Source organism: Sander vitreus, chromosome 18, assembly GCF_031162955.1.
Source record: "Sander vitreus isolate 19-12246 chromosome 18, sanVit1, whole genome shotgun sequence".
NCBI lineage: Eukaryota > Metazoa > Chordata > Actinopteri > Perciformes > Percidae > Sander > Sander vitreus.
This window is the reverse complement of record NC_135872.1, coordinates 10,456,106-10,482,771: the sequence shown is the minus strand read 5'-3', so window position 1 is coordinate 10,482,771 and position 26,666 is coordinate 10,456,106. Positions and strand designations below refer to the sequence as shown.

General features: G+C 39.5%; 2 protein-coding genes across 3 annotated transcripts in view; one reads left to right on the top strand and one right to left on the bottom strand.

The window, feature by feature from the left end:
• The first annotated feature begins 3,247 nt into the window (after positions 1-3,247).
• LOC144533694 (cysteine-rich venom protein ophanin-like) lies at positions 3,248-7,417 on the top strand. Its single transcript, XM_078275229.1, has 6 exons — positions 3,248-3,337; positions 4,172-4,262; positions 5,211-5,353; positions 5,537-5,631; positions 5,788-5,870; positions 7,204-7,417. The coding sequence occupies exons 1-6, from the start codon at positions 3,326-3,328 to the stop codon at positions 7,329-7,331; spliced, it is 552 nt and encodes a 183-aa protein (XP_078131355.1). The 5' UTR covers positions 3,248-3,325; the 3' UTR covers positions 7,332-7,417.
• A 907-nt stretch (positions 7,418-8,324) lies between these two features.
• The window catches only part of enpp1 (ectonucleotide pyrophosphatase/phosphodiesterase 1), a 33,720-nt gene continuing 15,378 nt past the window's right edge, over positions 8,325-26,666 (bottom strand). For both annotated transcript variants that reach the window (XM_078274709.1, XM_078274708.1), the window contains exons 10-23: positions 26,489-26,597; positions 25,323-25,454; positions 25,179-25,210; positions 24,913-25,040; positions 20,499-20,568; positions 19,669-19,756; positions 17,238-17,422; positions 15,775-15,814; positions 15,530-15,690; positions 13,818-13,953; positions 12,677-12,751; positions 10,438-10,570; positions 10,012-10,156; positions 8,325-9,857 (exon numbers count right to left, since the gene is read on the bottom strand). In XM_078274709.1, coding sequence (XP_078130835.1) covers positions 9,702-9,857; positions 10,012-10,156; positions 10,438-10,570; positions 12,677-12,751; positions 13,818-13,953; positions 15,530-15,690; positions 15,775-15,814; positions 17,238-17,422; positions 19,669-19,756; positions 20,499-20,568; positions 24,913-25,040; positions 25,179-25,210; positions 25,323-25,454; positions 26,489-26,597 — 1,590 coding nt within the window. In that variant the 3' untranslated portion in view covers positions 8,325-9,701. The remainder of the gene's footprint in view (positions 9,858-10,011; positions 10,157-10,437; positions 10,571-12,676; positions 12,752-13,817; positions 13,954-15,529; positions 15,691-15,774; positions 15,815-17,237; positions 17,423-19,668; positions 19,757-20,498; positions 20,569-24,912; positions 25,041-25,178; positions 25,211-25,322; positions 25,455-26,488; positions 26,598-26,666) is intronic.

Genomic DNA, 26,666 nt, shown 5'->3' with positions numbered 1-26,666 from the left:
TGATCTCCATCCACGTCAGAGCCGGATGTTTATCTTGTCCTCCTGAGCAGATAGTTGTAGTATTTCCACTTGGATGATTAAACCACGGAAAAACCCTCTTTTAATATTCTTTTCTCTAAAGGCGAGTGAAGAACTGCATGTCTGCGATATCATGACGCAGATAGTCAGTCATAACCTCAGAGCCTCTACAACACAGGGTCTGATAAAGATTTAAAACAAACTACACAATACTAGATTTGGGCTATGTTTTAAGCTTCAAATGCTGATTTTGTCAGACTGCTCATGTCCTCATCTTCCCCACTTGTGTCAGCATCACTAGGTTTTACCCCCATTGTATCAACCCCTCTCCTGGCAAACCCCCACCGCTTCCTCAGCTGCAGGGAGACCAGTGATGCTTCACTGATGACAGAGTTGCAAAACAAACCAAATGCCAACCCTTGCATTATTGATGGCTGATGTGCGTCTGTGTTCTAGTTTCTGTTTTTCTTTTCTTTTTGCAGGTCAGTAGACTTATTCAAACTGCTAAATATCCATTTCAAAAAGAAAGTCATCCCCATTTTTAAGATAAAGATTAGAGGTCTGCTTTTGTCAAATGTAAATACGGACTAAAATGCTTTATTTTAGAGGTATAGAATTGTATTTTGGGAAATACGGGCATTTGCTTTCTTGCCCAGAGTTAGATGTGAAGATTGATGCCACTCTATCTAACTCTAGGCAAGATAGCGAATAAAAGTATTTCCCAACATGTCAAACTGTCTCATTTTCAAACATCTCCATTTGGAACAAAACCCCTTTCCTCTTCAGTAGCAGACAAGTGAAGCATGGGGAGTAGAGAGGAAGTGGCCTGTTGAATAACTGGATGCCAGCCTGTGTTGGTAGATAAGAGCCTGTCCTTGTTACTATCTAGAGCTGCCAGGAGGCCGGAGGAAACAATCAGGGGCAGCTGTAATTAGGCCTCATGGCTCACAGTTATCTGTCCTCTGCTGACGTGCACCATGCCTGAAGGGATTCTCTCAAGTTGTAAATATAAATGAGGCAAGACGTGAAATATGCTTCTAGAGGAAGGCATTTCTCCATGCTCGTCTGTGATTTGATTCCTCATTTGAAGCTCTCACTTTGACAGTTAGAATTTTACTTGTATAGAAGAGGACCATTATCACGTCAAGGCAAGTCATTTCACTTTTGCTTCTACTGAGCAAAGGACAATAATGATTCAGGCTGTCCGTGGTTTAATGGTGACAGTTACATCTGAGAAAGGAGGGGGAGCTTGTATCAGCCCACCACAGCAGTGACCGTAATAGGTACTTGACTGATTACAGTGGGACCCAAATACGAAATCTGAAAGCCGAGAGAAAAACCACACTAGTCACGAGGTTTCTGACAAGTTTCCCACCCAGAGCACAGTTTCCTGGAAGACCTGTGTGAGTGACTGCATACCTTGAGTCAGCTCTGGCAGCATGTCTGCACTCACAGCAAGACTCATCATCACAAGCAAATTCCAAATAAAAACCCAACCACTGTCACTGACACCACAAGCTCTGACACAACTGAGGGTCCTTTTATTTTTAGAAAGAATGACCTGCTCTTCTAAAACCTGTCAAGGCCACACAAACCCTGCTGAAAATATTTCTAAAATACTTTGCAGGCATTTATCTGCACGGTGTTGTGTCATCTGTGTATTTTCCAAATTCGTTTTCGCCAGCTCATCTTTGTGCAGTTCTTTACAGTCACTAACATTTCATGTAAAAACAAAAATAAGCACAGCACAGTTGGAGTAACAAGAAAACTCACTTGTGAAAAATGGAAACTAGTGATCTAAGACGAATACAAGACTTAAGTAAAAAAGAAAATAATGAGTCAAATGTCTAACACATGACACAGATGGAAAAAAACTGAAGGCCTGTCCAAACAAAGCAAACAATCTCCATAAGCTGTCAAGGACAAGAGAAGGGTTTTCAAATCGTATCAAAGCTCCCAATGTTAATTTAACCTCTAATTATTAAGTTTAGTTTAGATACCATGATCCGTTTTAAATTGCACAACCTCATCTCATAACCTTGCCACATAAGAGGAAGATATGGCATGCCCCTTTATCACAGTTATCATGAAGAACACATGTACAATGTAAACACAGACCAGCAGCTTTTCATACGTTATCATCAAGGACATTTCACAGGTGCTATGTTGACACAAGTCTTTGTATTAATTTGTCACGTCTGTGTGGTCCTGCGTATATAAATGACCCCTGTGGCTCTCGGAAGTGAACAGTCCTGGTCTGAACCACCATGGCTACGTACTTCACCATCCTGTGCACCTTGGGTGTCTTTGCTGCTCTTCAGGTTCCTAGCACCTTGTCTCTAGTAAGTGAAATAAAATGTCCTCTCTTATAGGGATTAATATTGAGTGTATCATTCTTGGTATGTTATCTTAAAAATCTAGATTTTTCTAAACATACATTCTTTTTATTTTTGCTTCAAACATGCAATAAACTAACACAATATTTCTCTCTCATCTCTGAAAACTGTACCTGAAGGGTGAGTATTTGAAATTATTAATATTTTCGTTATTACAATATTTAATATAATCATACTAGTGCTGTCAAACGATTAAAATATTTAATCGCATTAATGTTAATTATTAACATTCATAGTTAACTCGCAATTAAATACAATTTATCGCACATTTTTATCTATTCTAAATGTCCCTAGATTTCTTTTTGTCCAATTATTTTTTCTCATTTTAATGCTCTTATCAACATTGAAAAGTGGATCGGCTTGCTTTGTGCTTTTGTCGCATCAGCTGTGTGCTTGGCCATCAAGTGGTATTTCAGACTGGACGTGCTGCGATGATAGCTCAGTTCACAACGACAAAACACACAGATCACTTTGGTCTTGTCAATGGAACCATTTGGCAACTTTTTAAAAGTAAACTTTCCATTCAGAATCTTATTGGCATCCATTTCGGCGTCTCGCGCTCGCCATCCACTCAAAACGTAACATTAGCCTACTACGCTTTGGCCGGCTACGGTGTGGTGTTGTATTTTATCTAACGTTACTAGTTGTTGCAACAGCATGTGAAAAAAACTAATCATGTTAATCAACATTAATCTCGCGATAAAAAAAATTACGCCGTTAAAATGGGTTTGCGTTAACGCCGTTAATAACGCATTTAACTGACAGCACTAAATCATACACATTCACACTTCACCAAATCTGTTTTTTTGGTTTTAATTGTGTTTATATTGACTGCAGGCCAAACTGACCCGACTGAGATTGTGAACAAGCATAACGACCTGAGAAGAAATGTTCAGCCTTCTGCTAGCAACATGTTGGAAATGGTAAAATCCTGATAATGCACCAAATGATTTTATAATTTCAAAAGCATAGTGTGCTTCCTCAAAATGTTTACTGAGCATGGATTCTTACTTGATCTAGCTTAGCTTGATTTGATTTCACACATTGTGCAGCATTTATCTATAAAGGAAGGAATCTCTGTGTGTAAGTGTGTATGTCCCTCTGGATTTCTGTCATTCAAATATCTCAAGAACCGTTCATCCAATATACTGAACACTTGGCGGGTGTAGTGCTGGGTACCCAACGACGTGTCGTGTCTTGAAATTAAAAAAACTAAGCGATCCTGTGTGCAGCTGCGGTGCATGTATTTGCAGCGGGCTACTGGCAATAAATACACCTTTTAAAAAACTAATACATCCGCTAAGTGTATTTCACTGTATGTTTTCTGACTGCTGGATATGGATATAGCAAACTAACTTTACAACTGAGCACTTCTTCGCTTGCCTTAACAAACACGAGCGGATATCCTGCAGGGACATCGTCACTCTGCCGTGCAACTCAAATTATGTAAATTTGCCATGCTAATTTATAACACTAATAACACTACTGCCGCAAAATACCTCCGCTAATTAAATCCATGCTTTAATGTTATTTTATAACCGTCAATCGACTGTTTGGAAATGACTACCTCCGCTGCAGTGTTAATTTTGTTAAAGACGATAATAACGAGATGCACCGCCGTCGCAGTGGGCCCATTCCAAACAGGACACTGAACTAGTATCAGTAAAAGATTAAAATAATTTTCCAGACAACACCCAGCACTTGGAGATTTCTGGTGTATATACTTTAGTGGCTGATCTATCCTCTGCTTCCCACAGAGCTGGAGCAGCGAGGCTGCAGCTAACGCTCAGAGATGGGCCAACACCTGCTCCATGAAGCACAGCCCTGACAGCTCCAGAACAATCAGCAGTAAGTTCACTATAACAACGCTTGTTTTTTAAAAAAAAAGAACACCTATAGTTTACAAAAAAGTCAGTGCAATGATCAGATGGGTCTTAGTTTATTAGTTTATGCACAGCACAACGTAGTGAGAATTTGTCTCTGCATGTAACCCATCCTAATAAGATTGGACACCCCTGACCTTAAGTTTAGATTGTGGGACAGAGAGGACGTCCAAGACTGATGTCCTGTCCTGTGTGGGCAAGTTCTGCACCAATTGTCCAGCTGTTACAAACTGGACAAGCTGCTTCTGGTGATATTGGGGCTTCTCGGTTGTTTAGACTCTCATGCTCTCTTCGAGTTCTGCCAGCTTCCTTAGCACCTGGCCATACCTGTAACCACCCTGAGCCAAGGTGGTCTTGCAGCCACACAGGATAGCTAAGCCGTTTCACACAGGCCATAGATCTTTTCTGGGCTGGACCAATCGTGCCAGATTGGCTGGGTTAGGAAAGGTGTTATACCTGGCTCTGAATAAAAAGCAATCTTGCCTGAGGGATCTTCCACAAGTCACTATATCCCATTAGCCTTTGGAGAATTTGCTTTGTCCACTGGCCTTGGTAACACTAGCTAACAGACTACCAAGAACTTCTCCATTCTTGTCATTTCTGTGACCACCAACTTCTTTTGTTGTTTTGCTAAAGCTTTTGGAAAGCCCGGAAAACATCTTTTTTTTATTCTTTTGACGAGTTCTTGGTGCTTTGATCTAGAGATGGCATTGTCCACACAGTCTTCTGCCTTCCAGGGAGTTCTGGAATGGCTAAATCCCACAAAAAAACCACACATGAAGTAATGACACAAGAAAGTAACATGATAATGAATTTGATGAATTTTCTTTTATGTGTGATCAGGAGTTAAGAGCATGTTCATAATGGTTTTTTAAGAAGAATAAAGTATCTCTCTTCTCCTCTTTAACTGTAGCTAGTGGCTGTGGAGAGAACCTGTACATGTCCAGCTGGGAGAACACCTGGAGCAATGCTATCCAGAGCTGGTATAACGAGATAAAGAACTGGCGCTACGGAGTGGGAGCTACCAATGGAGGAATGGTTGGACACTTCACACAGGTGGACTTATATCTTAGTTTATAAAGCATTTGTTAATTCTGACTAACATGCATCAAAATTTCCATCACTTACTTGAAATCTTATCAGTAACCCAAACAGTTACTACAAAAACAATATTATACAACAGAACATTAATGCTGTGACCTCTGATGATCATGTTTTTATCTCATGTTCTCTGCACAGCTTGTTTGGTACAGGTCCAACAAGGTTGGGTGTGGTATGGCCTACTGTCCCAACTCTAGTTACAAGTACTTCTATGTCTGCCAATACTGCCCACCGTAAGTACAAAACATTTTTCTTTTTCAATGGAAAGTCAAGCATATTTCTCACTTTTAGTGAATACTTACATGAACATTTCTTGGGTTGATATTGTGTGTTTGAGTGTCTGAGCTGTTATGTTTTTAAAATATTTGATGCCTTGGGATACATTACAGTGGAAACTACCAGTACGCTCGCCCCTACACATCAGGACCCTCCTGTGGTGACTGCCCCAATGCTTGCGACAACAAACTGTGCAGTAAGTGGCAAATACAGCACTGGAAGACTTAATCTTCTCATCCATTTTTGTGAATGAAAATTGGATTTTGTATGTGTAAGATGGATGTATTAAGAGAACAAGCCATGTACACATGTACAAGCTAGCACCGCCGCTAAAGTAGGCTAGCTTACGTATGTTAGCCAGCCTGCTGGTTCATGATGGAAGCCGGGAGTAACTGAGGAGGACCAAAGCTATGAGGAAGACATCGTTGCGAATTTATCATCCACGGCGATTTTAAGAAGAACTTTTAATGAAAAGGTAGAGTCGTCAAAGAAAAGACTAACACCTGAGCTTAATTTGAAAATCGGAAGCTTTTAAGAGGCATCTTGACTTGAGCAATTAACGTTATGCATGAACTTTGTTTTCAAGTTATGCAATCATCATTGGTAAGTTTAGTTATTTAAAATCTAAAACAGATTTTATTCTGGCCACCGCTGCCACTGTTTAGTTAAGGTTTATTAGGGAAAGCTTTCAAATTACTGTCAATATGTAAATTGAACGTTACCAAAATTATGCACATTTACTGTAATTCTGCAAGACCATTTTCCCAAATAAACCGTAACATATGTAATTGGCCGCTGTACTTATCTAATATTATTATTTATTAAAATGTTGCTTGTTTGTGGTGATGGGTTTCAAAATACAGTGATCACTGTTACTGTCCATGGTGTCTGTTGCCAATGGTCACTTAGCTGTGTGCGTGCTGTCATGATGTGTGGGCACATGACATGTAGTTGGTTTTGTGTGGTAAGAGGTGGTCACTGTCATGCGTTTTGTCATACATAATGTTTGCAGTAATATAGTACTATAAGAGAGGACACTATTAGCTAGGCTGGTAGCTCTTTTGGCCAAAGTTTAAGAGTCATGGTTCCCTTCTGCATGCAGGTTCCCATTCTGTTTTCTGTATACATGCTTCCTGGAAGCAAATTATTCAAAAATATGCTTCCACTGTTATGCTGATAACAGAGAGCTCTATCTCCCCTGAAACCAAACAACTGGCCCAGCCTAATCACTATCATGAACTGCCTTAAGGTGTTGGATGACACAAACGTTTACAGCTAAATGAAAGCAAGTCTGAAGTTCTTCTGTTTTCGCCCTCCTAACTCCATCAAAGTGATTACTAACAGTCTTGGCAACCTGTCCACCCTTGTGAAACCCCATGAAAATGTGATATTTAATTCTTTGATAATTTCTGCCTTCAGACCATCTCCTATAAGAAGTTGTAGGACTCTAATCTGAAAAGTGAGCTCTCTTGGGTTATGTTTTGTACTTATTTTACACATCCATTCTCCTTTTTCTCTGTATCTTGCAGCCAACGCCTGTCCCTACACTGATCAGTATAGTAACTGTGCTGATCTGAAGAAGCAGTGGGGCTGCACAAAAAGCGACGTGGCCTCTTGGTGTCCCGCCTCCTGCAAGTGCAGCTCTGAGATTATTTAAATGTCACATGTCCACATGGGCTGTGACCATAGACTGTATAAAACAGGCTCTGACGCATCATACAGTTTCAATAAAAGATACTTATCTTTAAAGCTTGTGTCCCACTGTTGATTACTGAACAAGTCAAACAGCCAGATGACAGGCCCCAGTGCACTAGTTAGTAGTAATGGAGTACACACACACACACACACACACACACACACACACACACACACACGCACACACACTTATTTACACTATCATTTAATTGAAAATTAAAAAATGTGAAGACGAAAAAAATAATTTTTTGTTAACATTTTATAGATGTTTAAAGTTGTCATTATTGGTGGCACAATGAGCCCTTTATAACCAGTAGGACGTCCTTAGTCAGTTTTCTTCTATGCAATAAAACTATGAATGCAATAAACATCATGCAGCCAGTACGACACCAAGAGAGAAGTAAATAGAATATAAAGAACAGGAAACTTTCACTCATACAGTGCATTCACAAACTTAATTTACTCCTTGCATCACAATCAATTACTGCAAAACTTTCTTTTGACGATGATTCAAATGTGAGCTGCGATTAGAAAACGTTTACTCAACACACCGTTCTTTTGCTATATCTCAACTGAAACATCACTTTGACTACAAAAACCTCTAAAGGAAAGCAAGCTCAGGTTTGAGATGTGAACTAGGTCACTGCAAAGTTAAGCGGTGCAGAGCAGAAAGCTGCAAGAACTTACCTTTAGGCTCGCTGCACTGCCAGAGTGGTCAGCCTGAGGAAGTGGCATATTCAATACACAGTGTAACATACATGGCTCAGTTTCCTTCCTTTTTGAGTTCACACGTAGTGCCTACTGTTCTGCAATTCGGAGACGGAAAACAGAGACGCTGCTAGTTGTTTAAATCTCACATTTTGTTTTTGGTGTGATACTCTGTGCAGAAAGTGTTTCTATGATGCCATGATCTTAGGTGTAATAGGTAATGAATAAAAGAATACAAATCACAAAATTCAGTGTAGAAGAGTTTTTATTTGAAATTGTGTATTTGACCAACATTGCCATTTTAGTTTTCCACAAACAACCTGCCATCCTTAACTTCCAGACAGTCACTGTAAAAAGCAAAGACAAAAGGACTGAACAAAAACTATGTTCATCCCAGAAATAATTCCAGCTACCCACACACATTTACACAAACAAGGCATGATTAATTACTGATTAATGACTGGGAATACTGGGCACAGACAGCCTCTCTTTATCCATTCTTCGACCAACAGCCGCACCTGACAGTTCTGCTTCACCTGCAGAATGTCACTAAAAGCAAAATCACCATGAAGAGATGCAAAATGACAACACAATGCAAAATGCAACCAGAGATGCAAAAAGACTACAGAGAGATGTAAACTGACCATAAAAAGATGTAAAACAACCAAAAGGAAATGCAAAATGACCACAAAAAGACTTCAAAATGATTACAAATACAAAGGGGCGCAAAAGAACTTCAAAGATGCAAGACAACCATAGAAAGACACAAAAAGTCTTATTGTTTGAAGAACTTGTTGTCTCTTTTAGTAGATATCTTGCTTCTATGTAAGATAGGTGGGGGGCCTTTTACATGTCTGTGCCCAATTTGTCTCATAATCCATCCACCCATACAGTAAACATACAGTACGCACACACACACACACACACACACACACACACACACACACACACACACACACTTAAACATTGGCTAATTATCTCCAAAATATCATTAACTGAACCAAACATTTCTAAAATACTAAAAACATTGGTGCCGTATAAAGAAAATAGAAAAATAACAACCATAAACACACAATGACAACATCTGGCAGGTGAAACTTTTCTTTTTGTACAGCAAAACTTATTCTTTTCTTAAATTCTCATGTTGGGTGTTTTTCTGGTTGCTCTCCAGATGTGTGGCAGCAGAAACAACTGTTCCCAGATTGCCATGTGTTTCTTGAAGAGCCCCTGCCAATAAAAGCAATCCCAGTATAAAAAGATCCTTCTTTCAGAAATAAGTTTCTTTTCCCTTTTATTTTGTTCCCATCAGAGGAAATACTTTGGAGCCACTCAGTGTCTTTGGTTCAGAGCTGCATTGATAAAACTGTCCTCTGACTTTTCTCTATAAAATCATTTATAAAAACATAATTAAAAACAAATATACAGCTATCACACATCGACTAATTTTACACATGTTGGGGAATCAGACATATCACAAAAAACCTGGATGGAACTTAATGTTGGGATCAATGGGGTTTGAACACAGAAAACCTTTATGAATGTGTCCATGTGCACTGAGGCCAGTTGTGCAGACCAATATAGCTTTCTTTGGAAATTAAAGCTCCATTGGATATTGTCTCTGATTTTAAGCAGTCTGTAGAAACGTCTTGAGCTGTAGCGTCTCTTCCACTGATAGCCTGTCGTGGTAGAAACTGAGTCCGGCCAGGAGCTCAATGTCTCGGACTCGCGCCGTGTGAAACTGCAGCCAATCCTCCACCCAGGAGGCCAAGTTGGACCCATTCTGAAGAACAATAGAAAGTTGGTAAAAATTATAGAGAGAGGAATAAAGAAAATGTATTACACCATCAATTTATCCACTGTCCATCTGGCAGCAGGTTTCCACAGAAGGCTGACGTGTAGAAACGAATAGGAGAGGAGTTAGTGGTGTTACTCACAGCACAGCTCTCACTATGGTCCGGTCTGTGGGGCAAGATGAAGGACTTGGCCCGCAGGGGACCCTCACAGTTAACAGGACTGAAGGTCGAGTTCCCACAGCTGGTCAGGATCACGTAGAAATGTGTCGGGATGGGAGCCTCATTCCTGGAGAAACATGAGATCACAGAGTTTAAAAACTGCTACCTCTTTTCCAGAAAGCTCTCATTTTAACTTATGATGTGTGTTAATATTACATGATCTTGTTGCTGGGGTGGACATGGTCAAAAATCTTTAAAAAATGACCTGCTGGTTATGTCAAAGCCCTTAAAAAGTATTTTTATATATACATATATACTTACAAATCTCACGTCACAAACCTATTTCAATATGTCACTTTAGGCTCTGAAAAGATATAATCCTGCCTGGAGTGTGTGCTGCTGATTTACCCTGAGATTGCTTTTAGTGCATCAACGTTTCCGTCATAGTCTTCATCGAATATCGGCCCACTCATGATGTTAACTCCGTTCAGCTGCTGTGAATATTTTGGAAGCAGGACATCATGGACATGGGTCCAAACATCTGCGGTTAGGGTAAATACAAGAACTTTTTAGTTCTCCAAAAATACATCTCCATAACACTGTGGTCTACAGAAAGAAGCCGGCGATTAAATCATTACAACTTAAAATTTAAAAAAAAACTTAAAAAATTGAAAGGAATAATTTACCAGCAACTCTAAAGTTTACCAATTAACAAGTTATATCTTGTTTGTTTAATCTGTACAAAAACCAAAGTGTAAAAACGAGCTATAACGTGTTAATCAGTGAGCTTGGGTGGTGCTAGTAGGTGGATTGTGTTACCTTTTCAGGACTAGGCTGTTTCCTTCTATTTCCAGTCTTTATGCTAAGCTAAGCTAAGATAAGCTAACAGTCTCCTGGCTGTAGCTTTGTAATTAGCATACAGACATGAGAATAGTGGCAATATTCTTATCTAACTCTCAGAAAGAAAGTGAATATGCATTGTACTTTCATTTAAAGTGCCCTTCATGTAAAGCAAGTGTTCAACAAAGTTTTTTTTTAATGTTTTTTTATATCTTGACTGTATTGTATATGGATTTGTTTTTATTTGATATGTTAAGTTATTTTATGTGTCTGTATTGTCATATTTAAGTCAATAAACTAACTCATCCATAAAGGTTCACAGAGTGTAGACACAGTGATGTGTCACCAGGGGGCAGCATCTGTTAGCTATTTAATATATAGGCTTCCAACATACACAAGCAACAGTACCGTACTTGGACAGGGTTTTCCTTTCAATGGGACCTCACACTAGTGTGCAAGAGTTTCCATTTATAGTGTGGGTGGCCCCAGGGAAACCAGAGCCGTGTTTTCTGAAACACTCAACTTTTCAATGCATTAATCACTCAACACAATAAACAAGTTTAAACAAAAGCATGGCTCCTCTGTGCAGCCGAGCACACCACAGTGTTTCTTTCACATGTGTCACAACTGGTTTTGTAATGCTGTGTAGTGCTGAGTGCAGGTACAGCATTACTCCTCCGAATTAAGAAACATCTGTATGAGCAAAAGAACAAAAATGATCATCCCACTCAACTCCATTTCATGTTATATAGATCAATTGAAAGCGCACAGTCTGGTGAATCAGAAAAGTGAATCTTATTGTGAAGAAAACTGTGCTGTCGGCAGTAGGATAGCAGGAGGATTAACTCTGGGAAAGTTCTTCAAACTAAACCTTTAATTGTGCTTTAAAGAAGGAGTTTAACTAAATTAAAGTACAGTAGTCCCATATAATCACAGCGGTTAGATCTTTGGACTCCTGTTATGTGTATTTAAAAACCAAAAGTATAGCCTGTTTTTAGCAAAAAAAAGTATAATATTGACCAATAAAAATGGCTCATGAGAACAGACAAACCACAATACCTGCTCTTGGACACAAAACAGAGCATGGCATAATGTCTAGTTGTGATCAAGAGTATTTCTTCAGTTCACCAGGTAATTAAATTGTGTAGCTCTCATTCAGCTCAAAAGCTCTCATTCACAAATGAACCCGTCTGACAACTGGAATTAAATCTTTAAATCGTGCATCATCATGATTCCCATTTCCAGTTATAAAAACCAGGAGCGGATACATATTTGGACAGTGTGGAAGAAAAAGTTCTCTCAGTTCCAATTCAGTGGCTGGTTCAGATGAGTTTTATTCACTGCGCAGTGGAGAAAGAAGTTCACAAGAAGCTCTCAAGAAGCTGTAGGATTCTCTCTGACCAGAATGAGTTTCTAGCCAGGGTTTTATACAAGGTTACAGGAAACAACAGAATAAACAAAAGCTGAGAAGACAATCAACTCACAAGTCTGTCTGAGTAGATTTGCATAGACTCAATACTGTCTGCTTCAACTAATCAAAAGTGCTTTGATTAGTTAAGGATGATCCTTTGTTGGAGCCAACCTGGGCTCCAACAAAATGTCTCACTCACGGTGATCAATGCAAAATGCTTTGTTTTAACACTAAACTAGAGCAAAGGTAGACAGACTTAATTAAATCAGGAGACACTAAAAGTTGTTGATCAGGTAAAATAATAGGAACTTAATCAGTGAACAGGAAAGAGGATATCAGGATAAAATGAGACTAAAACTGTTAGGTAAATCATTTTCTTCTACAAGACAGACATACCTTTAAATGCAGGGAACATTGGTGCCATGTTGCTCGTGATTAGAGAGTCTGCCTCGGCTCCCTCTGCACTCAGATCTAAAAGAAAAAATGAGAGAAAAAGTTAAACACAAACTGCATGTTGTAAAAGTCTGACATGTGTACTGTGAAAAGAAGGACTAAACATCACATGTTGGTGGGGCTAAATACAGAGAGGTTAGGTGATTTATGGCTGCAACTAACCTCTATCATTTTCGATAAATCTATTCAGAAAATATTGAAAAATGTCCTAGGTGATGTCCCCATCTTATTTTGTCTGACCAACAGATCAAACGCCTAAGATATTACATTTACAATGATATAAAACTTAAAACATCTGCAGATCCTCACATTAGAGAGGCTGGAACAAGAAAATATGGAGCATTTTTGCTTAAAAAATTACTTAAAGTGGCCGGGTTGGTTCAGTGGGTAGAGCAGGTGCACATATACTTCGAGGCTTATGCCTCGACGCAAAGGTCCAGGGTTTGAGTCTGACCTGATTTCCTGCATGTCTTCCCCCTCTCTATCCCCTTTCTCACCTAGCTGTCCTATCAATTAAAGGCTAATCAAAAAATAATCTTAAAAAAAATAATTAATCAGTTGTGAAAATAGTTGCTGATAAATTGTGTGGTGATGGACAAAAATAATCCCATACTAATTGATCAGCTAATCGTTGCAGCTCTAAAGTCATTAAATTGCACAAATCACAGTCTGGGATCACTTTCTAAAATAAAATGTCTAATTTTCTCAGAGCTTTTACTTCTCTCTTTCAGTCTGTCACATATTCATTTGTGGAGCTACCTGAAACCTGAATTTCATTAAAAATACAGTGAATCTACAGTGTCTCATTTAGGGGGACGGGACACTCTTTACAGTTGCAAACCAAAAGCATGGGTGCATTTTTACATGAGAATGTGGCTCTAAAACATGTCAACTTGAATTCAACACCCGGCTGTGGACAGGCGTGCTATGACCCCCTCCACTACACACACACACACACACGCACACACGCACACACACACGCACACACGCACACACACACACACGCACACACACACATGCACACATACACACACACACACACACACACACACACACACACAAAGACACTCACTCACACACTCACTGGGGGGATGCAACAGGCCGAAGGACAGAGCGGTGTCGTTTCTGTAGCGTAGACACAGCTGGCTGGCGGCCGGTGGGATGCGTGCGTCAGCACGAACACACTCCTCCGACTCTGGACTCAGGGGTCGGACTCCGGTCTGAGAGAGAGGATCAGTCAGTGATGGACAGTGTGTATTGAAAAGTGTTGCGTAAGATCACTTGGCTTGGTTTTGCTTCGCCTGTGTATATAGGCCAGTGAGGGCATTGCCCTGTTTCTGTTTGCAGAGATCTCTAAAAACAATAAACTCAGATCACTCCCCTCCCTTGTCAAACAGGTTGTTGTTTGTTTGTTTTTTTAAATAAAATGTGCTATTTTTGAATTTCCTTTGTTTTAGGGCTCACCATTTCCAAGACAAGGAAAGGGGGGAGGGACTGAGAAGTTGTCGATGTTCACATTTTTTGGTCCTGGATCTTCGCAATCCTACCTACAGCAGCTTTAATTGCTTGCGTAATGAGAGTTCATGGTTTGGCTGTGTTTCTCCCTTATGCCTCTAGTTGGTCCCCTGTTTGTCTTCTCTGCATGTGTGTGTGTGTGTGTTGCCAATCTACCTGCACACATGCAACTCATCCATTCATCAAGCTCCAGCAGTATAACTACCTTGGCTCTGCGCTCCAGTTTCCAATAGTTTGTTCAGTTCACCTAGACTCTAGTTAACTGTTCCTTATGTTTTCCTCAAAGTTGTGTTTACCTATACATCAGGGTCATTCCCTGCCTGTGATACCTGACTGCCTCGACCATGAATGTCTGTAAAAAACTTCATGGCAACCCAATTTAATTGTTGTTGAGACATATCACTCTGGAAAGTGTTGGACCGATCTTACCATCCATTGAGCCACGCTGCTAGCATGGCTAAAAATATAAAATTTCATTTCATTTAAATCAATGTCCAGTGATAAAATAATATGTACGTTACGTTCTTTTAAAGACATTACTATTCCTGCTATAAATAGCACCAATTTGTATACAGTAGCTCTTTACAAGAACCTTTTTTTTTTATTATTGGGAAATTACGGAAAGATTACTTTGATCACAGGCAGAAAAATAAAGCATCAAAAGCTATGCATATTTTTAAACATCCTGTGCAAGAATGGAAATGTAGCATGGCTTCATGCTTTTCATTGATTCATTGATTTTCTAGTGGGAAAACTAGCTTAAAGCTCGCTTTATGTGGAGTTGTTAACTTTGACAAACTGTGAAATTGAAGTTTTCTGTGGGTGTCCAAGTGGGCTGAGCATAATACTGTATGTTATGCTATGACACATCAAGAAAACAATCTAAACAATGATTCTTTCAAGCCAAAATGAACACAAAGGATACAGTACAACCATATTTAGCTTGTACTGTATTTGGGTAAAGCCTGAATGACAACAAATCATAGCTCCATCATTCAGACAGAATAGTACAACAGTGTAAACTCCCCAAGGAATGTATCACTCTGCCTGAAGTCATGATTTACGCTAAAGCTCAACTGCATAATGAGAAAGACAAGAAGTGTTTGAGCCAACATGAGCACACAAGATGAGTAACAGCTGCTTGGAGAAGGGATTCAGATCCTAAACAACCTCTTACAATCTCCTGCCATACCCTTTAACCACAGAAGAAATACAGCTGGGACAACTCAGCTGTACATGGTATATTTAGAGATGAAAGACAGCTCCAAACAGTGGACTCACCAGAGGCTGGATGGTGTACGACACCCACAGGGGCATCAGGCGGTCTTTGCTGTATCCACTGAGGTAGTTGGATTGGTGGAGAAGGCAAAAAGTGGCGTCTGGTTGGACGACTCGAGGGGTGCCAAAGGGATGATGGAGGCGACGTAAGCTGGCTTTAACACCTAAAAATGGAACATGTATAAACGTCACATACAGTTTCCTCTCAAAAACATTATGAATGCAAAGAAAAATAAAACAATACTCACTAGAATTAGTTGTCTGGAGATCTCTGTTCATATTTGTCACCTAAAAAGAAATTCTTGGTATTATGCTTGTGTTAAATTACAATCGTCCATGTATCTACAAAACTTTCACCATGCACATCAGTATATGAGGCCTGTGAAGTTTTAAAGTATCTGCACTGGTGTCAAGTGGGCTTTGTTTCACATTATTGTACAGAAAATGTAGGCCTACTTGTACTTTTTTTTCTGAATCAACTGGTAATTCAACCAAATTACTAATGACTAATTATTTCATTTTTACTGCATTTTAATTATATGCATCAGAAAATGGCCAACTGTCAAACATGCTTTGACCCTGCTCGAGCAGCGGAGGCGGAAATATTAACTGGAACACAAAAAAAGTAATAAAACAAGACTGGGAGTCCACAGCCATGTTAGCTGCTCTGTGCGACTGTACATGGACCCATGTTAAAATGCGTACAATGAAAATGCTAACATACTGATGTTTAGAAGCTATAGGGCCCTGTCTTGCACCCAGCGCAATTGACTTTGTACACCGACGCATGTATCATTCCTATTTTGCACCTGACGCACAGCAGACTTTTCCCTCCACAGACTCACGTCGGTGAATGAACTTACGCTCCCGGGGGGCGGTTCAGCAAAAAGAGGAGGCAAACGTTCCCTAGTGCTATTTTGCAGTTTCAGAAAACAATTCCGCCACAGACCAGGAAAAACCTAGTCTAAAGTCAGTGGCGTTATTCAGATGCTATTTTAAGGGTGCATGCTTCGCCGTAATGTAGAGTGTGCACACCACGCATACACTTTGCTTCTCTCATCCCACGGACCCAGCAGTTCCCATTTTTGCAAACCATACATAAATATAAGGAAAAATATGACCTTGTTTTACACAACATTACCATGAATCATGGATGTGTTGATGACATAAATGAGGAAATATTAAGGAGATGTGATGTCGAACTGCATGTGCCGATGCCACTTAACCCAAATGCCCCAGCAGCAGCACGGGAGAGGAGAGACAGAAGAGCTGCATCGTCTATCGTCAACATCTTTGTTCAGCACGTTAGCATGCTACATTTGCTAATTATCGCTAAACACAAAATCCAAGTGAGGCTGATGGGAATGTCATTAGTTTTGCAGGAAGTTAGTCATAAAGATTTTGACCTGATGAGGCATTAATTAGAACCAACATGATTACAATTCATCCTGAGGGGATCATGAATGGTTGTACCAAATTTCGAGGCAATCCATTCAAAGGTTGTTGAGACATTTTACTCAAAACCCCAAATTCCAAACTCAAGGTGGCGCTAGAGGAAAAGTGGCATTTAACCTCTGGGAACATTAATATTCGCACTGAATTTCATGTTAATCCATCCAACAGTTGAGATATTTCAGTCCGGACCAAAGTGGGAGACTAACCGACAGACGGACAAACACTGTCATGTCATGAATAACTTGTTGGCACATACCGTTGCCTTGGTTTGGGATGTACAGGTGCACTGCAGATCGTTAACAGGGATGAGTTCACTGGCCTCACAGGGGGTGTCATGGGAGAGCTGCGCTGGGTGAACTGGCAGGTGGACGGGATGCTTCAGAAGGTGGTTCAGACTGCCGTGAGTCCCGTTGTTTGGAGCGGGGCGAATACTGAGAAGATCTGGAGGAGGGAGAGAGAAAAACGGTACATTTGACGCTGCATATCAGCACATATTATAAGGAGCCTTTTATTTCATTAATTTGGCCATCATAACAATAACAATAATAACAATTAAAATAACGTCTTGTTCCATGGGGTAATCATACAGTCGAGGTACAAGGATGTTATGGTGGCCCTGAATTGCAAATCACAACAGCAAATAGAAAAACACAACGGCAAATAGGAAAACAGAACAGCAAATATGAAAACACAACAGCAAATAGGAAAACACAACAGCAAATATGAAAACACGACAGCAAATAGGAAAACACAACAGCAAATAGGAAAACACAACAGCAAATATGAAAACACGACAGCAAATAGGAAAACATGACAGCAAATAGGAAAACACTTCAATAAATCATAAAACACGACGGCAAATACGAAAACACAACAGCAAATAGGAAAACACGACAGCAAATATGAAAACACGACAGCAACCACGACAGCAAATATGAAAACACGACAGCAAATAGGAAAACACGACAGCAAATAGGAAAACAAAACGGCATTAACTTCTACCGGAAAAGGTAGGGCCTATCTAGCAGAGGACGGAGCCTCCTGATTGGACAGACGGACTGTCTCTCTGTTAAAAGTAGGCGCTTTCCCGTGTTTTACACCTCTCCTTCCTGTTAAAAGACAGACAGTCCGTCTGTCCAATCAGGAGGGTCCGTCCTCTGCTGGATAGGCCCTACCTTTTCTGGTAGAAGTTAATGCTGTCGTGTTTTCCTATTTGCTGTCGTGTTTTCCTATTTTCTGTCGTGTTTTCCTATTTGCCGTTGTGTTTTCCAATTTGCTGTCGTGTTTTCATATTTGCTGTCGTGTTTTCCTATTTGCTGTCGTGTTTTCCGATTTGCTGTCGTGTTTTATGATTTGTTGAAGTGTTTTCATATTTGCTGTCGTGTTTTCCTATTTGCTGTCGTGTTTTCATGTTTGCTGTCGTGTTTTCATATTTGCTGTCGTGTTTTCCTATTTGCTGTCGTGTTTTCCTATTTGCCATTGTGTTTTATGATTTGTTGAAGTGTTTTCATATTTGCTGTCGTGTTTTCCTATTTGCTGTCGTATTTTCCTATTTGCCGTTGTGTTTTCCTATTTGCCGTTGTGTTTTATGATTTGCTGTTGCATTTTTCTATTTGCTGTTGTGATTTGCACTTCGGGGCCACCGTAGGATTCAGTGACACTCGCTACAAGGTTGTCGGTTGGGACAAGTAAGAGATCACACAAACTTCTGTATTTAAGCTAAACAAAGAAAGAGGGTTAAGTTAGGGTGTTACCAGCCAGGAACACATGTCCATTGAATTAAGGCATTTTTTTCTTTTTAAGAAATCATAAGTAACAATCCATAATTGAACCATATTCTGGAATTACTTGGAAGAAAAAAGTGAACAATTAACACCATCTTTGGTTTTGACACCTGGGTTAAACTGCAGATCATCTGATTGTGTTCGTTCTTTTTCTCTGAAATCTGGTTGATGTAGCTGCTCTCTATTTCCTGCTATTCTTTTTTTTAGATGTGCTAAACCAACTGAAATTCAGTGCAGGAGAAGTACACCTGTTTCCTCTTCTGAACTGTGTTTAACTGTGTTGCTGTATCTTCATCAACGAACCTGCCGTGAAAATGTTTTCATAACTAAAGAGAAAGTAGTAGGACCATGAAGATTAGGCCCAGGTTGCAAATTTCACTTCATTACCAGATTTGGATGACATTATCTCTAAATTGTAGCAAAATACTTTGATTTCAGAGTCATTAGTAACGACCAACAATCTCATTAAAGGAATAGTTAGACATTTTAGGAAATACCCTTTCTCGCAGAGAGTTAGATGAGAAGATTGATACCACTCTCATGTTTATATGGTAATTATGAAGCTACATCTAGCAGTTGGTTAGCTTAGATTAAAATAGCTAGCTAGCCTGGCTCTTCCAAAATCTGCTTACCAGCACCTCTAAAGCTCACTTACTAACACATAGTCTAAAAACGGCACATTGTGGTTTTATTCATGTTATGCGCAGGACTATTTCTTGCTTCATCTGGCGAGCAGTACTTCTTGAAGTCTCCTCTGGTTGCCTCATGTGATGACAAGACTTCAGGACATGAGAGCGGTCCCTCCCATCTTCGGCAAGAAAGTGAATGAGCTAATGTCCCAAAAAGTTGAACTAATTCGGTGCTGCAGCTGCAGTACAGGAGGATACAGTTCAGTTCACTTACCACACATGAGGTTATATATTTCAATGTTTTCAAAAGGGGGCACAACAGTGTTTTCTTTAAATGCTGGACCGTAGCCAATGAAGATCGCCTGGAATAAGTAGATACACATTAACATACTGACATTCGTGCATTTATTTGGAGACATTTTTAAATACAAATGAGAGAGTACAGTGTACTCTCAAAAAAAATGTTTGGAAAGCTTAATTTTAACTTTAAAGATGTCAAACACATGCAAATATTTGAAATGAACTTAAGCTGTAAAATGACCTTACATAACCTTAAAAATGTATATTAGGGATTTCAATTCTAGGAAAGATGCTGGTTGGGTGGGTTTTGGAGGTGAGTAAAATCTATTTTAAGCACACTTTGCTCTGCTGTGTGTAGGCACTTTTCTTTAGAGAAGTCAGCAACCATGTAAGCTAATTATACCTGGTCAAATTCCAGGGCAAACCACGTCCGGAAACATACACTGACGTGTTGTAGTGACTAACATGAAGGTAGGCAGACACACAAACACATCGTCAAATTAAACAATCTCAATCCAAGGCAGATAATGTGCAGGTGGAGAGCAACTTCTCAGAGGTGTAATTACTGTGCTCAAGTAGAGTTTTAGAGCTCCACAATATTGTTGTTGTTGTGTTTCACTTTGTTTTCATTCATTGGAACAAAAACAGAGACCAGAACCGAAACCAGCTCATAGGAGTTATCAGGCCTCGTGTGTCAGTACGTTTTCACATTTCCTTTTTAGTTAAAAAAAAAAAATCTAAACAGGATATTGTGCTAAACATTTATCTTGGTGGACGCACAAACACATCTTTCCTTCTTCTGACCTGCATGTTGGTAAAGAGGTTATCTGAGCCGTGGAATCCCCCGGTGCAGTACTTGAGTTCCCGGGAGTTACTGTCGAGTTAGAATAAAAAAAAAAAAAAACACAAAGACGGACAGAAATGAAGGGTGGAAGTCACGAAAACAACACTGATAGTTATTGACGTATTTCATTTTATTTTCAAGCTCAATTTCGAGTTTAATTCTATTTAACCTAAAGAGTGAGTCCCACTCCCATCGCACTGCAACTGCATTAAAGTGGACTGATTGAATTCTTCAGCCTGAAACAATTTTCCATGATTACATGTTTGCTATCCATCAAATGAGTTGTTGTACATCTCCTCTACCATGCCTCATTCATTATAAATGATTGCCAACACTAATTACTGTAAATGCTTCAACTTCTGTGTGGCCAAAATTTTTTTTTATCACCAGACATTCACATTCTTTTCCATGACACCTACTGTACTATAATTTACATACAGTAAGACTTGCCAGCTCCAGTTACTGTAACAGCTCTGGTCTCCTCTACTACTTTATACTGTGAATAGGGGTGTTTAAGCATTTCATATTAATTCTATGCAATGAAATTACAATTGTCATCACTGAAGACATCTGGCACATTAAAGCAGCACTCTGGCTACATAAGTGCGACATTTAAAGCTCCATTGTGTAATTTTTTGAGACGATTCTTAGCAAAAAAAATCTTTGTTCTTTCACAAATATGTGCTCATTCATGTGTAATTACTTCCACCAACTTATCAAAGTATTCTTGTACGCGTAGAATCTGCCATTCAGAATCATTCAGAATACATACGAGCGAGTCGCTCGAATGGTGGCAGCCATGTAGCGCCTCCATCTTTAAAATACATTAGCCAAAGAGGGACATACCTCCGGCTTTCACGCTTTTACACTCAGTGGCACCGTGACGAATGCCAGGGAGGGGGAGAAGATTACTCGTGACTCCCAGCAGATTTGAAAGCCTGTTGAAGATGGAGGATCATGCCTATTCTTGAGGACATGTAACGGAGTCGCCAAGGAAGTCAAAAAGAGAATTAAAACGACAACGCGACAGGCAAAGCAACAAGACCAAAAGTAAATATTGGAGTGGCTTTTCCAAGATGGAAAGAGCTCATAAGGAGCAAGGATTTTAAGGATTCTCAAAAGGTAATTCTGCCTATTTGTGTAAATTAAAAGTTTTATAGTTGCTACTTGCTTGGCTAACTATAGCATGGTTGTGCATAATGCTAGAACAACGTCTAGGATAAAAAAGAGAAAGTTCTCTGCGCTTCTGCAGACCACAACAATCCGGTGCAACCAAGGCAGGACAAAAACGGTATAAAGTAACAAATAATAGCCGGTGCAACACAGATGTCTTCTTACTTGATGGTTTTATTACTTAAGGTGCAAAACAGTGACTAACGTTTCGATGTAGAGTTACATCTTCATCAGAGTCCTTGGAGAGAATGGGCAATGAAGCTCTTAATAAGAATCATCAACAGGTGCGTAAGGGGGGGCGTGTTAGCTGCCTGAAGATACACCCATCTCAACCAAGGTGTTACACTCAATCAGTCAATAAAGGGCGAATGCCCACACACCAATGTTGATACGTAGCAAATATAAAATGTTCACATTCATCATTCATTCATCTTAAATACCATACTTTATATACATATTTTGACTTTAGAGGAAGCAAGTTAAAATTAAATTCTTCATTTAAACCTAGAGGTTCTAAAGTGCCGAGTGTATGTATCCAGAACGCTTCCCTGCATAGAAGTTTATTAATGATATCACCACCCCTGGATGGGGGTATGATTTTCTCAATTCCCCAAAACCTCAGTGATGCAGGGGAGCCATGATTGGCCTGCTTGTAATGCCTCGCCATGGCATATGTTAAATTCTGGGTACGAATAGCTGTCTCATGTTCAGATATTCTTAGTTTGAGTTGACGTTTTGTTTGGCCTATATACGCCAGTCCACAGGGACACTTTAGAAGGTACACTACATGTGTACTGTTACAATTAATAAATGAAGAGATGGAGTATTTCTTGCCAGTGCGAGGATGTGAAAATTCCTTCGCATTGGTCGAGTTAGAGCATTGCGCACAGTTACCACATTTATAAAAATATAAAAAATATAAAAAATATCAGATTTGTCATATCCTTGTTGTTCAAAACGGTGCGCTAAACGGGCTGCTTTTGACATAAAATCTGTTGTGGTGCTACAATTTCTTCTGACTCACAAAAACTGGCCCACTCGTATGTTGCGGACTAGATGAGACGAGTGATTGCTGTCGGCTCTTAACATGGTATTCCTACTAAGGGGTTTGCGATAGATGGTGGATTGTAAAATATTATTTTCGTCCTTACAAATAGTGAGATATAAGAAATCAATGGACTGATTATTACATTCCATAGTAAAGGACAAATAATCTGTGGAAGAATTTACATAAATCAAAAAATGATTTAGCTCATTAAGTGTACCCTTCCATATTAAAAGAACATCGTCTATATATCTGCACCACAGTGATATTTTGGAATGAAAGGGGTTATTTTCAATATTGTGTATATATTTTTCTTCCCATAAACCCATCACCAAACAGGCATAAGAGGGTGCAAAAGCACTCCCCATAGCAGTCCCTTGAAGTTGTAAATAAAATTTGCCAGAATATTTAAAGAGATTATTAGATAGAATGATCTCGACTAAATTTACAAGAAATTCTGATGGAGGCAGAAACATCAGTGGGACGTTTAGCGAGGTAATGCGACATGGCTTGTAGGCCTATGTGGTGGGGTATGCATGTATAAAGACTTTGCACATCCAAAGACACAAGCATATCATTGCTTTCACAATTCCAATCATTAATCAAATTCAAAACATCAGTTGTATCCCCAAGGTATGATGGTAAGCTGTGAACGTGTTTTCTTAAAAAGAAATCAACGAATTGTGAGAGAGGCTCAGTGAGGCTCCCTATGCCAGATACAATAGGGTGCAAAGGAGGGCGTCTAGGATACTTTTCCTCGCGTCAATGATGAAAAAGGATTGTCTACCTTGCAACATAAATGTAATCATATGTGTCGTGATTTCCCTGGCAGACAACTCACGTAATGAAGTTGTAACACTGACTAGCTACAGCTAGAACAGCTGCGTGTAAACGATGGAGATACTAAGAGCTAATTTTGATTTCATTGACATGATTGTTCATACTGCTCACAGAAATATATTAAAAACACAAATCTCTGTTGCACATCTCCTAAACTGTAAACATTGCCTTACACTATTAATCTCGTACAATATACAGAATAACTATAGCACTGATACTTTACTAACATTAGCTTGCATATGTTTGGGAACCTGATAGCTGATGTTAGCAATGAAATGGTACCAAAATAACATAAAACTCTTATTACACTGGAAGGAACACTCACGGACGAAGTTGTGCTTCTTGGAATAAGTTTGGAGTTAAAATGCGATGGAGAAATTCTTACACAATGTAGCTTTAACAACTTTTTATGCTTTTACAAAGCTAAAGGAATCTCAGGTTTCTCAGGTCTCTCAGGCCATCATGGTTTCTAACTTTGTCCTTAAAATTTCAAGATTGCCATTTCATTAAATGTAGTTTTACATCAATTCTGCACTACAAATTCTCCAACTAATTCAATCATGAAAATGCGGTTATTTCACTTGAGCACGCATGCTGTGTTTAACTTTACCTCACTTTAATGCCCAATGACCAGGGTCAGTGGAATTTCTTTTTGCAACATGTAGCCAAACAGCTGAAAACACCTTTTGTCACATAGTTTCACAGCCAAAAACAGACAAGTTGGAAACAGAGTCAACACATTTTTCTGTTTATAAAGTAACGTAGTAATCTGGTGCAATAAATTATCAGCTGGGTCATCTTAGGTTTTTGCCCTTTTGGCTGTTTTTATGCTACAGTAAGCAGTTTGGAGAATGTTCTTAATGCCTTTTTGAAGGACCGGAGGTAAACTGACTGTGTGTTAAAAAACTAGTTCAAAGTTCAAAAGGTCCACTAGTTGTTTTTTTTAGTTTTCAACCACTTCTAATGGTCTTCTTCAGTGTATGGAGTTAGCTTAAGGCTGAAACATGCTTCTCCAGGCTGCATGTAGGCAAATATACACAGGGGCTGTTTGGAGATGTTTGTGTTATTTTGTAAGATATACTATTCCCAAAGGTCAAGAATACATTTCCAAGCTCGAAACGAAGTGTCTGGTGGTTTGAAAAAATGCGTGTTAAATAACTGGATTTAATTAAGACACAATGTTGGGTTGAACTATGCCTTTTGTTAGGTTTATTCCCCAACACTATACCTCTTTAAATAAGTTTGTCTTCTTTCTTCCATTCTTGACACAGTTTGATGACCTGACACAAAACTTAGTGGACCGATCAGTGACTTACAGTGCAGCCTGCCATCCCTGCTTCATATAGAGGTGTCCTCTCTCTATGCGTTTGTTGTTGGCAAAGTGAAACCTTTTGGGGAGGTTTTCTTTGAGGTAGGGCCTCATTGGCTGGTCAGGGGTCCTGCACTTCAGAACAGACACAGCAGAGGAGAATCACCACACAGCAGCAGGAGAATGGGATTGTTTGACGTGAAGCCACGCAAGCAGATAATTTTTCATTCTTCTTATCAATACAAAAGTCACATTTTGGAATACTTCACATACCGACAGGTTCTTCATCAGGCCCTCATAGTCGACTGAGGAGAGAAACACAGGACAAGGCCAGCCACACTGGTTACAAAACTGACACTAAGTGATGATGCAAAGCTGGGAAGAAGGGGAAGGTGGGTGTTATCGACAGGAACTCACAAGAAAAGAAATCCTCTGGGAGGCGGCTGGGTCTGATGCGAGCAGCCGGGCCTTGGATGACAGCAAAGCCATCAGTTTTGGTCAGGTAGGTTGACACATATGCTGCCTTTTCACATGAAGCCTCCTCCATGCCTGTAAAAAAAAGAAGATAAAATATAAATTTGTCATCAGTTTCTTTTATGAATGGTGAATATGTATGTTTGAATTTGTAAATACTTTACAAATGTAGCTATGATAGCATGAAATGTGTGAAGTTTGTGCAATGTTACTAAACTTTATAAAAAAATGTAAAAAATCTATGACTATGCGTAGGATTTCTCTTGTTTTTTTTTAGCTTAAATGTTCTTCCCCTGTATAGGGGCACTAAAGTTTATCTTGTCAGAAAGGCACTACTTTGTAATTTGTAACGGTTTCGCAACCCTTAAAATTTACAGCACGTTAATAGATTTATATTTGTGTAGTGTTTTTTTTAGTTTGTTGGCATATTTTGAGTGTGACATGACCTTGTCCTTGATGATGAGCTGCAGACTAATAACTAGCACCACAAGTCAAAATGAATATCTTCTCTTGGAAATGATGTCTTTGATGAGGATAGCTGGGCATCGCCCTGAGCCACTTCCGCGCAATGATCGTTAATATACCTAATTACAAGACTAAACATATGGTCTCCAGATTTCTAGAGAAACTTCTCGTCACAAAATATCCTCCTAACATACCACTGAGAACACTTTTTCCCAGTTTACTCTCAGATAGACTCATTTTTCATTAGATTTCTCTCTGGCACCGACCTGTAGTTCTCTCCTGTAACAGGTGCAATGACTCAACCAAGTCAAACATTTGAAGAGGACACTGAGACGCTAAAGTCCCCCATCAGTGGCACACAGGCTCTAAGACGACTACTACTGTGAAACCACAGAGATTTAGGAGGGATGCAACAAGTTTGTTTTTGAGCAAATGCACAGCTTTAAATAAAAGACATAGAAAAAGACAGACAAAACCAATTCCTCTAAATTGCTTAAAAGTGTACATTTCTTTCTCATTGTACTGTTACAGATTTGTTTTTATGAAATTTTACCAGAATTATTGATTGTTTTGTCACCTTACTCTCTATATAATGACACTGTCAACTGTACCACAACCGGGTGCAGGCTGTGCAGTCATCTCACCGTGGTCTGATATGATTATAATGTTGACACAGCGGTGCAGGTCTTTCTGTGTCAGGCCATCCATCAGCATGCCCAAAATCCTGTCCACATTTCCCAAGGCCTGAACGACCTGAAAGCACAACAGCATTTAAAGCTTTAATAGAGTTAACATGTTACTGCAGCAGGAGAGTCTATCATG